At 50.3% G+C, this 15,128-nt stretch overlaps 1 protein-coding gene across 1 annotated transcript in view; it reads right to left on the minus strand.

Moving 5' to 3' along the window:
• The window catches only part of EIF4E (eukaryotic translation initiation factor 4E), a 32,917-nt gene extending 19,538 nt beyond the window's left edge, over positions 1 to 13,379 (minus strand). Inside the window, exon 1 of the mRNA XM_038769277.1 lies at positions 13,321 to 13,379. Within this exon, the coding sequence (XP_038625205.1) occupies positions 13,321 to 13,338 (18 nt within the window). The 5' untranslated portion in view covers positions 13,339 to 13,379. The remainder of the gene's footprint in view (positions 1 to 13,320) is intronic.
• Between the last annotated feature and the right edge of the window lie 1,749 nt (positions 13,380 to 15,128).

A 15,128-nucleotide genomic window follows, 5' to 3' on the forward strand; every position in this document is an offset into this window, starting at 1 on the left:
TTCAACGCGCCGATTTAAATGTGCGGTAAATTCAATTCTCCAGATGGCCCACCTCTGGCAGGAAGACTGGGGTGGGGCTGGGATAAGCCCAAGAGTCAGAATTTAGGGACGTAAAACGGGAACCAGCGCTGATTTACACAAGAGAAGCAGCAAGGCCTAGTGGAAAAAGCACGGTCCGGATCAGGGGACCTGGGTTCTAATCCCGGCCCTGCCGCTCGTCAGCTGGGCGACCTTGGTTAAGCCATTTCGCTTAGCTGGATCTAAGCTTCTTCAACTATAAAATAGGGATTAAATGTCCACTTCTCTCTCCAATGTGGGGCAGAAACTGTGTCTGACCCGATTATCACGCACCAGTACAGGGCTTGGCACACAGCAAGCACTTTAACAAATGCCACACGATTATTAATTATTAGGCTCCCGGTGCTTAATAAACTATGTCCAGTGACTTCTCACCTCTTCGTGGCTGCAGACTAGGTACACCTAGTCTGACTTAAAGAAGCAGCGTGGTTAAGTAAATACAGCCCAGCCTGGGTTCTAATCCTGACTCCACCACACGTCTGCTGTGGGACCCCGGGCAAGTCACGTCACTTCTCTGTGCCTCCGGTACCTCGTCTGTTAAAAAATGGGGATTATGAGTGTGAGCCCAATGTAGGACAGGGACTGTGTCGTCCAACCTGATTATTTCATACCTACTTTGAGGTGCTTGGCACATAGTAAGTGCTTGACAAGTAGCATAATAATTATTAAGGAGTGTTAGGTCACACTTAAGGGGACGTGCAAGCCACGTCTCGTCGATCCCACGGCCGGCGCTCTCTTCCACCCCGGCTAAAGCCTGAGGAAGCGAAACCCGAAAATGCTGTGGTTCTTGCCTGGAAGGGTTGGATTTCCCGGGCTACTTTCTCTCTCCGACCTCGCTATCTGCACTGGGCGGGTTCCGCAGGGAACAAGGAAGAAGCGTCCTTTCCAGCCACCATCTCTTCTCTCCAAATTCCTCACGTCCCTCTCTGCCCTCCACCTCCTTCTCTCTTCGGCCACCTTATCCTGACACTCTCGGGTTTTTATTTAGCGTTGAGCGAGGCTCCCGACACAGGCCAAGAGATCGTAAATTCCGGGTTGGGGATGTACTGACCGATGGAGACCAGTCTGTCCTCTACTTACGACCGACCTGGCTTTGACGCTACCTCATAAACTAGCTGGACACCGGGGTTTTAAGAGGTCAGAGAGGACCGGGAATTCTTTCCGTGGCTTCTCCAAACCCTCGTCCCCGGCCACATCTGACAGGTCGGCGACTAGTTCCCGGGATGAGGGGAGAGTCTGGAAGTTAAGGTCTCTCACTTAACAGGCTCCAAAGACCCGGATCGAGAGGCTGGCGTTCGGGAAAGTCACGGCTTGCCCTTTTCGAGCGGTTAAAGTAGAACCAGATAAAAGGCTATATAAAAAGCTGGCATATGCTGAAAGACTACACTGAGAGGCCAGAGCGGCTCCAAGACCCGGGTGACAGACGGGCTGCCAAGAACAGACCCGAGGACGGTGGGCGGGTGGCAAGAAATAGGAGCCACGTTGGCTGTCAGTCGCCCGATTCGTGATCGAGTGACCATTTCGCTAACCCCCTCCCCAGCTTCCCGGGGAGGTCGATGGACGGACTGATCTCTCCTGCGAATGTGAGATGCATTATTCTCGGGAAAACTATATTCCGAGGTAAAACTCCAGGCGTACAGTAGAAGGAACGGTTTGGGAAGAATCGTTACCAAGTTCTCCCCCGTGGCCCATACGGCGTGACTTTGTTTAGGCAAATTACCGTGGGGCGTTTTATTAACCAAGAGCTTCATCAACTCCCAAAGGCTGGGAACTCTAAATGGCAACCGCTAAGTTCAGAGTAATTACCCGGGAGTTTGATTCAATTTGTTCAGTCGGAAATTCGGCTAGAAATCTTCTTTCACATCAGAGTCAGCAATCTACGGCTCTTGAAAGGTCCTATAAAAGTGTCACCTGTCAGAGGGGTTTTCTGGGGGGTGGGAGGCAGAAACCCATGATCTATCAAACAAAACGTTCATATCTGACTGGGCTCGAGTTATTAATGCTTTGTCTTCTTAAAGGAACACGGTAAGTTTCTGCATGGATACCTTTATCTGCAAAATGCTGCAGTGGGATTTGGACTGATAAAGCCAGAAGACTGGGAGGCTCTGATTTAGGGATTATGCAAACGGGATATTTAGCTCATTTGACGGCATTTTACCCTCCTAGAGAAAGTTAGACAAAAAGTTTAAAGACTAAGGTCCTGAATTTAAATTTCCCTCTCGTCTTCAAAGGCCTAAGACTGGCCTACCTTCAGTGATCAAGGGGGCTTCTTTGGCAGATAAATGAAAGAATGTTTACTGCTTAATGATGAAGCAGTTTTCATTGAAATGTCCTTCCTCCCTCTCTTTCCATCAATCAATGGCATTTACTGAGCGCTTACCATATGCAGAGCATTGGCGCTTGAAGGGCAGAAATACCATTTTTCAATCACTGTGACCTTTTAAACCATAATTTGAAAATTACCCCAAAGAAAAATAGCACCGAACATGAGCTCTTCAGTAGCTCAGGAATGACTTAGGGTTCCAGATGAGGCTATGAAAATCTTAGAATATAATGCAGATGCCCAAAATCCGATGCTTTAGCAAACTCTATTTGTGAAAACCTCACCCAAGCAACCCCCTTTCTATTACCCTACAGCTGGTACACGGCACAAGCTAAACAGTAGGTCTTTGACCATATGCAAATGATCTACACAATAGAGTACATCAAGAGTCAAGATTAATTTTAACGAATTTAATTTCTCAGGCGTTTTCAGGTTTAATTTCTTTCAGTGGTGATAATGGCCTGTGCACCAATTCTATCGCTGAGATAAAAGGCTTTTTTCATAGGCAAAATTTTTCCTTCCTTCCCAGCCTCAATTCATGAGCCCTATTATGGATGAAAATGCTTTCTTAGATTCTATAATATTCCCTTTTCTACCCAAAGGATCACACTCTAATTCTACGAGTCAGATTTCGGATACATTTTAAAAAGGCTCTTTTGCATTAAGTAGATTTAGAAATGGTTGAAAAAACTCACGGTCCGCTGAATACCGTAACCGCACTGGTTCGCCACCATAAAAATGCAGATTTCAGGCTGCAATACCAAGTTTTAAAGCTTTTAACTACACAAACCGACTTGCCAAAGCAAAGTCCGCCCCAAACAACCGATGCTTCGGTGGCGCCACATTTTAGCGGAAACTAATTTTTTGAAAAGAATGATTTAAATGTGCCAAATGAATGATTTTTATCACGTATATATATATAGGCTAAACAGGCCTGGTCGGCTAAATGAATAATTCTTTATAAAGTGACATAATTCCTAGTTTGGAGGTGGGGCAGAGTTCAGAACTGTTAACTTCCACTTTCCTCCCCCAAACTGTTTCCAAGCACCTAGAACGGTACCATGTGGGCAACTGGCTATTGGACTCGGGCCCAGAAGTTATTTTTCACGGAGTTCAGCGTTTGAAGTAGCTCCTTTCCAAAATACATAAGACAACAGTGTGGCGCTTCAGAAAATGCAAGTGTATCTTGGGGATTAAGCCATCAGCAAATGTCTACCATCCACTTCACGTTCAAAGAGAAATGGGAATTTCTGTATTACCCGAGAAACCTCCGAAACACCTTGTTGACAGGCCGCCCGATTCGCAGCGACCTACCAGCCGCGCATAGTGCTTGGCACCTGGTAAGCTCTTAACAAATACCATTATTATTATTAGATCTTCCTCTGTCCAAGTCAGGTTAGCAGTCTAACCTACACAGAACATTTACTAGTTCTGGAGACAAATGAAAAACCGTACACGGACATTTCGAGATGTCCCTGGTAAAAACCCTCATGGGTCCGAACCTAAATGATAAGGGATGAATCCCAAAATGATCTCTAGCCTGTATCGGTCGGGATCTGTCATGGCTAAAAGAGTGGACGGAGACAAGGTGGAAGGTCTGCTCTGGTTCTCGGCCTACCCGAAGTCGAGTTTGGTTTTGTCTTTTTGCTCACTTTATGTCGACTCTGACGCTCCCCAAAACCGTACCATCCCGGGGGAAAAATGGCACAAGTGTCCCTCACCGGACAGCGCGCTCCTCGAAAACCAAGGCCTCGTCTGACTTTGAGGGGTCACTCCCAGGCGCCTGGTTGGGGGCTCGCCCAAAAGGCACTGACGAGCAAGGGAGAAGCAGCACGGCCTAGTCATTAGAGCAAGAGCCTGGGAGTCATAAGGTCATGGGTTCTAATCCTGCCTTCCGCCCCTTGACTGCTGTGTGAACTTAAAGTCACTTAAACTTCTCTCTGCCTCAGTTCCCTCCATCTGGAAACCGGGGATTGAGACTGGGAGCCCCACGTGGGACAGTGACTGTGTCCAACCCGATTTGTCTGTATCCACCCCAGCGCTTGGTACGGTGCCTCGCCAAAGGTAAGTGCTTAATAAATACAGAATTATTATTATTAAAGGAGGAAACAAGTAGAAAGGAAGCTCCCATCTCCACTGAACACCTCTGCAGGAGACCACCGTTCTGCCTCATCGCGTGGGAATTCCCACCTACCCTTGGCCTTTCTTTCCCTGCCCATCCCGACAGGGAAGCATCACTTCCTGGAATGTGGATTCTCGCCAGATGGTGGGAATACTTTACTGCTGCTGGGAACGTGAAGGCAGGATGAGAAATGGGCCTTGCTTTCCCCGGAAAGTCAAGACTAAGTGAAACTGAACAGAGAGAAAGCCACTTTGAATTCGAGCAGCATTCGCAATTTTGTATGGCTTTTACCAAATGGCTGTGAGGTCTGGTTTTTGGGTCCCCGGGGCCTTTTTGGACAGTAGCCGCCAAACCAACCAGACATAACTGAGGTTTGGACCGATGGCTTTGGCCTGGCAGAGGTGGGGAAAACCAACATCTGGCTCCACAAGGAGGGAACGAGTACTTGTTTTGCAAGTAATCGCTCTCTTAAAAGGCAGCGCACTGCTTCCCCACCCCCCCAAATTTGCAAAATTTCCCTTTGCTTTAGGCCATTTTAAAGAAATGATAAATTCCAACTCTGGCATTTTGATCAGTGCCTAAACCTTCCTGACCAAATTTTGTAAATAGGAGGAACAGAAGTTATGGCTCAGGGAGCATTTCCCAAGTACCACGGCATCTGGAAGGAAGTGAAAAGTATATCCTGAAAAAAGGGGATCCCAAACTCCATCCACTCAGTTCAGCTAGGAATGCTCCCGGTCCAGGCTGCGGTTGTAACAGGGCGGCAAAATTAGGGGAAGGTCTTCCGACTACCCAAGTGTTCCTGGGTAGAGGCTACAGCGTTGGGAAACGCATCTGGCGCTTAGTACAGTGCTCTGCACATAGTAAGCGCTCAATACGATTGATGATTATGATCTGGAGTGTGCGGCATCAAACTGTCCGTATTACCAGTTTGGCCAATTTAGGGGCATGCTTTAAGTCCACCGAACTCGATACGCGGTTCTCAGTTGCGATGTTTTGTTTTAACAGTTCAAAATACTACCCGAAGTTCACCACGTGAACGTCCTGGCCAGCTGTAAGCCAGGAGTTTCCATTTTAAGGCCCGCAATGGGGGGGTCATGCAACCTTTGGGAAGAGCGGTCCAGCTTGGGGAATGGGGAAAGGCCGGATTATAAGGTCTGAGTGTGGACAACCTCCACTCCAAACTTCCCAAACGCCTAACTGAAGGAAACCGGTTGGCGGGAGGAAATCGGAGCGGTGGGATCTTGTGGTTCTTCCCCGGGGGCTGGGGAGGTGGGCAGAATACGAGAGCAGCAAATTCTAGATAATTCCGTTTACGAAGAACTTCCACGTTATGTGGAAGCCCTCTCTGCTGTAAAGATCCCATTCTCTGGGGCCCTACTGACTCACCTACGGGATCCCATCGCCTCTCGTGGCACTGCCAACTAGGAGGTCAAACCCTAAAATGGTTCGGGTCCCTCTGCGGCCCTCTCCCCCGTCACCATGGTGAGAGGGGGTCATGCCACGGCTCCATGGACCTCCCAAATTTCCAGATGAAGTCACCTAACGCCCCGTCTCCCCCCAACCCCAGAAGAGTTCCATCCAGTTCTGCAGTACGATCGCTTTCAGAAGGATTAACAGCTCGGTCGCACGGGAGTCCAAGCTGGATTTCGCTTTTCCGACTTAAAGCTGATTCGTTCACTCAGCCGTGCTGTTTGAATGACTAGTACATCAAAGTCAGGGGATGGTTTTCTATCCCTAGTTATAGGCGGAAACTTGCTTCCCTGAAACGGTCTTCTCCTTCCCGGAGCAACTACAAACTTGCAGGAAAAACAGCCCGCTTGAGCCCTGGGGAGTTCCCAGAAGGTGGCCTTCATAAACAAAAACTTGCTAGATGACGGTCTCCATTTGCACTTTCCCAGAAAATGGATCTTTTGGCAAGTCTTCTAGGCAGGCGTATTCTAGTAAGACTAAATACCACGTTTAATAATAATAATGGCGTTTATTAAGCGCTTACTACGTCAAAGCACCGTCCTAAGCACTGGGGAGGTTACAAGGGTGCCAACTTGTACTTCCCAAGCGTTTAGTGCAGTGCTCTGCACACAGTAAGCACTCAATGAATACGATTGAATGAATACAAGATGATCAGATTGTCCCACGGCCCAGAGATGTTGAGTGACTTGCCCCAAGTCACCCAGCTGACAGTTGGCAGAGCTGGGATCTGAACCCATGACCTCTGACTCCAAAGCCCGGGCTCTTTCCACTGAGCCACACCACCCTGCCCCCCGCAAAAAAACGACTTACCTCTTTCCTCGGCTTTTTTTTTTTCCCCAAGTTTCACTATTCAAACTTGCCAGTACCAGCCCACCTCACCCTGAAAACACATCACTGACCACAAAATGTCACCGGGGAACGGGCCATTCGTGGTGACTACTGACAGGGTGCTACGGACGTAACAACTTCTGCCGGGAGGCGTGTGGGTTCACCGGGCATTTTGGGCTAGAAATCTCCAGGCGGGACTAGCCAGCGTTCTCCCGACGGAGCGGGTCTGCTTGGCTAGGGCGCCTGGAAAAATACGGGAGTTGGAGGGTGGGGGAGTTTTCCGAGGGTCTAAGAAAACCGGCCATCAAACACCCCCAAGCCTAAAACATTTTCCGGCTCGGGAGAGTCTCCCGGGAGGCCACGGCAGCGATTTAAAAGTGATTTACGCTACGGCTAGGAGTTTTGACCGGCTGGGTTCCGTTGTCAACTCTGATGACAGTACTGGAACGGGACCAGCCAGGTTTGCATTATGACAACCTGAAAAGAGTAAGGAAAAACAAAAATTAATTCTGCTTCTTCTCCAGTTGGGAGCTACGGGGCGGGAGGGGGAACCCAAGGTTAATCCAATCAACTCCATATTTTAAATACGTCCCGTGGGGTGGAACCTTGAAATTAGAGAAGCCATGAAGTTCTTCCTCGGTTTGATTTATCGGCCGTTTTATCTGCTAGCGCTTCGAGGCTTTCAACCCAATTTCCAGAAGCCTCCCCCCGGTACAAGTGCGCAACCCGAAGGGTCCATGCCCAGAGCGGACCGCTACAACGATGGTTTTAATAAACACGAAGGAATCGGAGAGCCTTTTCTTAATAACGATGATCACGGCGGTATTTGTGAAGCGCTTACTATCTGCCAAGCACTGGGGTATTCACAAGCTAATCAGGTTGGACATAGTCCCTTTCCTACATAATAAGTGAGGCATTTATTAAGCGCTTCCTAGTTGCCAAGCACTGTCCCTGTCCCACTGTGAGCCCCGTTTTACAGATGAGGTAACTGAGGCCCAGAGAAGTGAGTAGCCCAAGGTCACACAGCAGAACTGGGATTTGAACCCACCACCTTCTGACTTCGTGCCCTATCCCCTACACCACGCTGCTTCTCTAGAGCCGAAAGTGACCCAAAATACCTGTATGTTTGCTCCCCATATTAGTGTAAGTTTGTTGAGGGCGGGGAAGACATGTCATTTCTTCACTCTGTATTTCCGAGGTGTCCAGTCCAGCGTGCTGCACCGGGGGGCTCGATAAGAATATGTGGTAGTTGCCAAGCGCTTACTGTGTGCCAGACACTGTACTAAGCGCTGGGGTGGATATAAGCCAAATCAGGTCGACACGGTCCCTGTCCCAAGTGGGGCTCAATGTCGCAATCTCCATTTTCCAGGTCACTGGGGCCCAGAGAATAATAATGACGGCATTTGTTAAGCGCTTACTATGTGCCAAACACTGGGGGGAGGGGGGGATATACAAGGTAATGAGGTTGTCCCACATGGGGCTCACAGTCTTCACCCCCATTTTACAGATGAGGCCACTGAGGCCCAGAGAAGTGAAGTGACTTGCCCAAAGTCACCCAGCAGACAAGTGGCGGAGCCAGGATTAGAACCCACGACCTTCTGGCATCCGGGCCTGCCCTCTATCCACCAGGCCATGATGCTTCCCCTTAATAATAATAATAATGATGGCTTTTGTTAAGTGTTTACTATGTGCCAAGCACTGTTCTAAGCGCTGGGGGGGATACAAGGTGATCAGGTTGTCCCACGTGGGGCTCACAGTCTTCACCCCCATTTTACAGATGAGGGAACTGAAGTGACTTGCCCAAAGCCATCCAGCAGACAAGCGGCGGGGCCGGAATTAGAACCCATGACCCCCGACTCCCAAGCCCCGGCTCTTTCCACTGAGCCACGCTGCTTCTCTCAATAAACCTTAATAAACCCTGCTAGACGATGTGGAGCGGACGGCGGCAGGGCACGCAGGGGGTAGAAGACCCTCCATTCCTGAAGGATTGTCTTCCCATCCCAGACTAGAAAGCCAACCCCATGACGGATCCGAAAACGGCTCCCAGAAAGTCGTCGGAAACCCCCCAAGAAGCCGCTGGGCTGAGGCCTGGGGCATTTCCCCATTAGGGGCAGGAATCAATCAATCAATCAAATTTACTGAGCGCTTTCTGTGTGCACAGAACTGTACTAAGCGCTTGGGACGTACAAGTTGGCAACATATAGAGACGGTCCCTACCCAACAGTGGGCTCACAGTCTAGAAGGAATGCGGCTACTGCTTGTTCTGTCGCCCTCTCCCAAGCGCTTAGTACAGGGCTTTGCGCCCAGTCGGCGCTGGATAAATACGACAATGAATGAACCACCTGGGGTGGTCCGGGATCCTCCACCTCACTCATTCGTTCAATCATATTTATTGAGCGCTTACTGTGTGCAGGGCACTGGACTAAGCGCTTGGAAAGTATAATTCAGCAACAGAGACACAATCCCCGCCCAGCAACGGGCTCACAGTCTAGAAGGGGCGGCCACAACGCTCCGGGAGCCTTTAAAAGGATAATAATAATAATAATGGCACTTATTAAGCGCTTACTATGTGCAAAGCACTGCTCTAAGCGCTGGGGAGGTTACAAGGCGACCAGGTTGTCCCACGGGGGGGCTCACAGTCTTCACCCCCATTTTCCAGATGAGGTCACTGAGGCCCAGAGAAGTGAAGGGACTCGCCCAAAGTCACCCAGCTGACAATTTGGCGGAGTGGGGATTTGAACCCATGACCCCTGACTCCGGAGCCCGGGCTCTTTCCGCTGAGCCACGCTGCTTCCCTATGGTGCCGAGGTAGGGGTGGGGCCTGCACCACAGGCTCCGCGGGTGGATAATAACATTAATAACTGTGGCGTTTGTTAGGCGCTTACTATGTACCAACCACGGTTCTAAGCGTTGGGGTGGAGGCAAGATGATGGAGTTGGGCCCGGTCATCATCATCATCATCAATCGTATTTACTGAGCGCTTACTGTGTGCAGAGCACTGTACTAAGCGCTTGGGAAGTACAAGTTGGCAACATATAGAGACAGTCCCTACCCAACAGCGGGCTCACAGTCTAAAAGGGGGGGGAATCCCTGTCCCACATGGGGCTCCCAAGCTCCATCAATAAATACGATTGAATGAATGAATCCCCAGTTTACAGATGAGGCGACCGAGGCCCAGAGGAAGGGAATAATAGTAATAATAATTTTGGCTCTGCCAACTGTCAGCTGTGTGACTTTGGGCAAGTCACCTCACTTCTCTGTGCCTCGGTTCCCTCATCTGTAAAATGGGGATTAAAACTGTGAGCCCCCCCGTGGGACAACCTGATCAACTTGTAACCTCCCCAGCGCTTAGGACAGTGCTTGGCACATAGCTCACCTCCTCCAGGAGGCCTTCCCAGACTGAGCCCCCTCCTTCCTCCTCCCCCATCCCCCCCCCACCCTACCTCCTTCCCCTCCCCACAGCACCTGTATATATGTTTGGACAGATTTATTACTCTATTTTATATGTACTTATTTACTTTTCTATTTATTTTATTTTGTTAACATGTTTTGTTTTGTTGTCTGTCTCCCCCTTCTAGACTGTGAGCCCACTGCTGGGTAGGGACCGCCTCTATATGTTGCCAACTTGGACTTCCCAAGTGTTTAGTGCAGTGCTCTGCACACAGTAAGCGCTCAATAAATACGACTGAAAGAATGAATAGTAAGTGCTCAACAAATACCATCACTATTATTATTTAGTACTTATTAAGCGCTTACTATGTGCCAAACACTGTCCTAAGCGCTGGGGATGATACAAGGTGATCAGGTTGTCCCACGTGGGGCTCAGTCTTCATCCCCATTTTCCAGATGAGGGAACTGAGGTACAGAAGTTACATCTAGAAGTCTTCTATAATAATAATAATAATGATGGTTTTTGTTAAGCGCTTACTATGTGCAAAGCACTGCTCTAAGCGCTGGGGGACATACAAGGTGATCAGGTTGTCCCATGGGGGGCTCACAGTCTTCATCTCCATTTCCCAGATGAGGGAACTGTACTCTAGAAGTCTTCTATAATAATAATAATAATGATGGCTTTTGTTAAGTGCTTACTATGTGCAAAGCACTGTTCTAAGCGCTAGGGTATATACAAGTTAATCAGGCTGTCCCACGTGGGGCTCAGTCTTCACCCCCATTTTCCAGATGAGGGAACTGAGGTACAGAAGGTATGTCTAGAAATCTTCTATAATAATAATAATGATGGTTTTGGTTAAGTGCTTACTATGTGCAAAGCACTGTTCTAAGCACTGGGGCCTATACAAGTTAATCAGTCTGTCCCACGTAGGGCTCAGTCTTCACCCCCATTTTCCAGATGAGGGAACTGAGGTACAGAAGGTATGTCTAGAAATCTTCTATAATAATAATAATGATGGTTTTGGTTAAGTGCTTACTATGTGCAAAGCACTGTTCTAAGCTCTGGGGTATACACAAGTTAATCAGGCTGTCCCACGTGGGGCTCAGTCTCCATCCCCATTTTCCAGATGAGGGAACTGAGGTACAGAAGGTATGTCTAGAAGTCTTCTCTAATAATAATCATAATGATGGTTTTTGTTAAGTGCTTACTATGTGCAAAGCACTGTCTTAAGCGCTGGGGTGGGGGGATTCAGGGTGATCAGGTTGTCCCACGTGGGGCTCCCAGTCTTCATCCCCATTTTCCAGATGAGGGAACTGAGGCCCAGGGAAGTGAAGTGACAGGCCCAAGGTCACACAACAGACCAGGGGCGGGGCCGGGAGGAGAACCACGACTTGACCAAGGTCACACAGCAGACAAGGGGGGGAGGAAAGGAAGAAAGAAAGAATGAATGAATGAATGAATGAAGGGCGACCTCTTCTTCCTCCTCCCTGACAGACGAGCCGGCCACCAATGCGCATGCGCAGCCCGGGGTCCACGCGCACCGGACCCCCGTCCTCAGACAATGCGCATGCGCAGCCCAGGGTCCACGCGCTCCAGGCCCCCGTCCTCAGCCAGTGCGCAGGCGCGGCCCGGGGTCCACGCGCTCCGGGCCCCCCGTTCTTAGCCAGTGCGCAGGCGCGGGGCCCGGGGTCCACGCGCTCCAAGCGCCCGGCTCCAGCCAGCGCGCAGGCGCAGCCCGGGGTCATTCATTCACTCATCATCACCATCAATCGTATTTATTGAGCGCTTACTATGTGCAGAGCACTGTACTAAGCGCTTGGGAAGTACAAATTGGCAACATATAGAGACAGTCCCTACCCAACAGTGGGCTCACAGTCTAAAAGGGGGAGACAGAGAACAAAACCAAACATACTAACAAAATAAAATAAATAGAATAGATATGTACAAATAAAATAAATAAATAGAGTAAAAAATATGTACAAACATATATACATATATACAGGTGCCGTGGGGAAGCATGAAGCACTCATTCAATCGTATTTATTGAGTGCTTACTGTGTGCAGAGCACTGTACTGAGCGCTTGGGAGGTACAAGTTGGCAACATATAGAGACGGTCCCTACCCAAACAGCGGGCTCACAATCTAGAAGTGGGAGGCAGACAATAAAAACATATCAATCAAATAAAAACAGAATATGTACAAGTAAAATAGACTAACATGTACAAATAGATACACATACACGTGCCGTGGGGAGGGGAAAGAGGTAAGGCGGGGGAGAGGAAGGAGGGGGCTCAGTCTGCGGGCCCCCCCGTCCTATTACTCTATTTATTTTACTTGTACCTATCTATTCTACTTATTTTGTTAGTACGTTTGGTTTTGTTCTCTGTCTCCCCCTTCTAGACTGTGAGCCCACTGTTGGGTAGGGACTGTCTCTCTAGGTTGCCAGCTTGTACCTCCCAAGCGCTTAGTACAGTGCTCTGCACACAGTAAGCGCTCAATAGATACGACTGATTGATTGATTTAGTGCGCAGGCGCGCAGCCCGGGGGTCCCACACGGCGGGCCCACCGTCCTCATCCAGCGCGCAGGCGCGCAACCCGGGGTCCTCCCCACGCTGCGGGCGCCCCGTCCTCGTCCAGCGCGCAGGCGCGCAGCCCGGGGTCCCCATACGTCGGGCCCACCGTGCTCATTCAGCGCGCAGGCGCGCAGCCCGGGGGTCCCCACACGGCGGGGGCCCCCGTTCTCGTCTAGTGCGCAGGCGCGCAGCCCGGGGGTCCACGCGCTCCGGGCCCCCCGGCTCCACCTAGCGCGCAGGCGCGGCCCGGGGTCCACGCGCTCGGGGCTCGCGCAGGCGCGGCCCGGGGTCCACGCGCCGGGTCCCCCCGCCCCCCGGCCGGCTCCGCCTCCCTCCCCGCGGGGGCGCCTTCGCGCGTGCCGCTGGACCCTTCCCCTCCCCCCTCCCCAGCCCCCCATCCCGGGGACCCTTCCCCTCCCCCCCCCCCCCCGCCGGCCGGCCCTCCGCTCGCCCCCCGGCCGGGCCCGGAGCCCGCGGACTCCGCGGGGAGGGCGGGGGGGGCGGCCCGAGCGGGGCCGGAGGCCACACTCACCGGTTCCACAGTCGCCATCTTAGATCGATCTGATCCCCCCAACCGCTCCCGGAGGGGAGGGGGGAAGGGCGGGGGCGGGGGAAAAAAATCAGGCTCAACCCCCATTGGCCGGCGCGCGGCCACGTGACGGGCGGGAGGGGGGCCGTTGGGCCGCCGGGGCGCATGCGCGGAGCGGCGGCGGGCGGGGCCTTCTGGGAAATGTAGTCTTGGAGGGCGGGGATCTTTCCCGTGAGCCCCCGGGGCGGAGGGAGGAGCGGGCATGGACGCTCCCCGCCATGAGCCCTCAGCCCCCTTCATCCCGCCGCCGCCGTCGTCATCTTTATCTTGCCTTTACGGGCCTTTTGAAGCGCTAACTATGGGCAACACAGTTCTCTGGGCCTCAGTTACCTCATCTCCAAAATGGGGATGACAAGGGTATTTGATAAGCGCTAACCATGGGCAAGACATTTCTCTGGGCCTCAGTTACCTCATCTCCAAAATGGGGATGACAAGGGTATTTGATAAGCGCCAACTATGGGCAAGACATTTCTCTGGGCCTCAGTTACCTCATCTCCAAAATGGGGATGATAATGATAATGTATTTGATAAGCACTAACTATGGGCAAGACAATTCTCTGTGCCTCAGTTACCTCATTTCCAAAATGGGGATGACAATGGTATTTGATAAGCGCTAACTATGGGCAAGACATTTCTCTGTGCCTCAGTTACCTCATCTCCAAAATGGGGATGACAGTGGTATTTGATAAGCGCTAACTATGGGCCAGACACTTCTCTGTGCCTCAGTTACCTCATCTCCAAAACAGGGATGACAGTGGTATTTGATAAGCGCTAACTATGGGGAAGACATTTCTCTGTGCCTCAGTTACCTCATCTCCAAAATGGGGATGATAATAATAATGATAATGGTATTTGATAAGTGCTAACTATGTGCAAGACACTTCTCTGTGCCTCAGTTACCTCATCTCTAAAATGGGGATGATAGTGGTTTTTGATGAGCTCTAACTATGCGCAAGACGCTTTTCTGTGCCTCAGTTACCTCATCTCCAAAGTGGATATGATAATAATAATGACAGTGGTATTTGATAAGATCCAACTATGGGCAAGACACTTCTCTATGTCTCAGTTACCTCATCTCCAAAATGGGGATGACAAGGGTATTTGATAAGCGCTAACTATGGGCAAGACATTTCTCTGTGCCTCAGTTACCTCATTTCCAAAATGGGGATGACAGTGGTATTTGATAAGCGCTAACTATGGGCAACACACTTCTCTGGGCCTCAGTTACCTCACCTCTAAAATGGGGATGATAATGGTATTTGATGAGCTCTAACTATGGGCAACACATTTTTCTGTGCCTCAGTTACCTCATCTCCAAAATGGGGATGATAAGAATAATGATAATGGTATTTGAGAAGCGCTAACTATGGGCAAGACATTTCTCTGTGCCTCAGTTACCTCATCTCCAAAATGGGGATGATAATGATAGTGGTATTTGTTAAGCGCTAACTATGGGCAACACACTTCTCTGGGCCTCAGTTACCTCATCTCTAAAATGGGGTTGATAATGGTATTTGATGAGCTCTAACTATGGGCAAGACACTTTTCTGTGCCTCAGTTACCTCATCTCCAAAATGGGGATGATAATAATAATGACAGTGGTATTTGATAAGCGCTAACTACGGGCAAGACACTTCTCTGTGCCTCAGTTACCTCATCTCTAAAATGGGGATGATAATGGTATTTGATGAGCTCTAACTATGGGCAAGACACTTTTCTGTGCCTCAGTTACCTCATCTCCAAAATGGGGA

Source organism: Tachyglossus aculeatus, chromosome X5, assembly GCF_015852505.1.
Source record: "Tachyglossus aculeatus isolate mTacAcu1 chromosome X5, mTacAcu1.pri, whole genome shotgun sequence".
Classification (NCBI taxonomy): domain Eukaryota; kingdom Metazoa; phylum Chordata; class Mammalia; order Monotremata; family Tachyglossidae; genus Tachyglossus; species Tachyglossus aculeatus.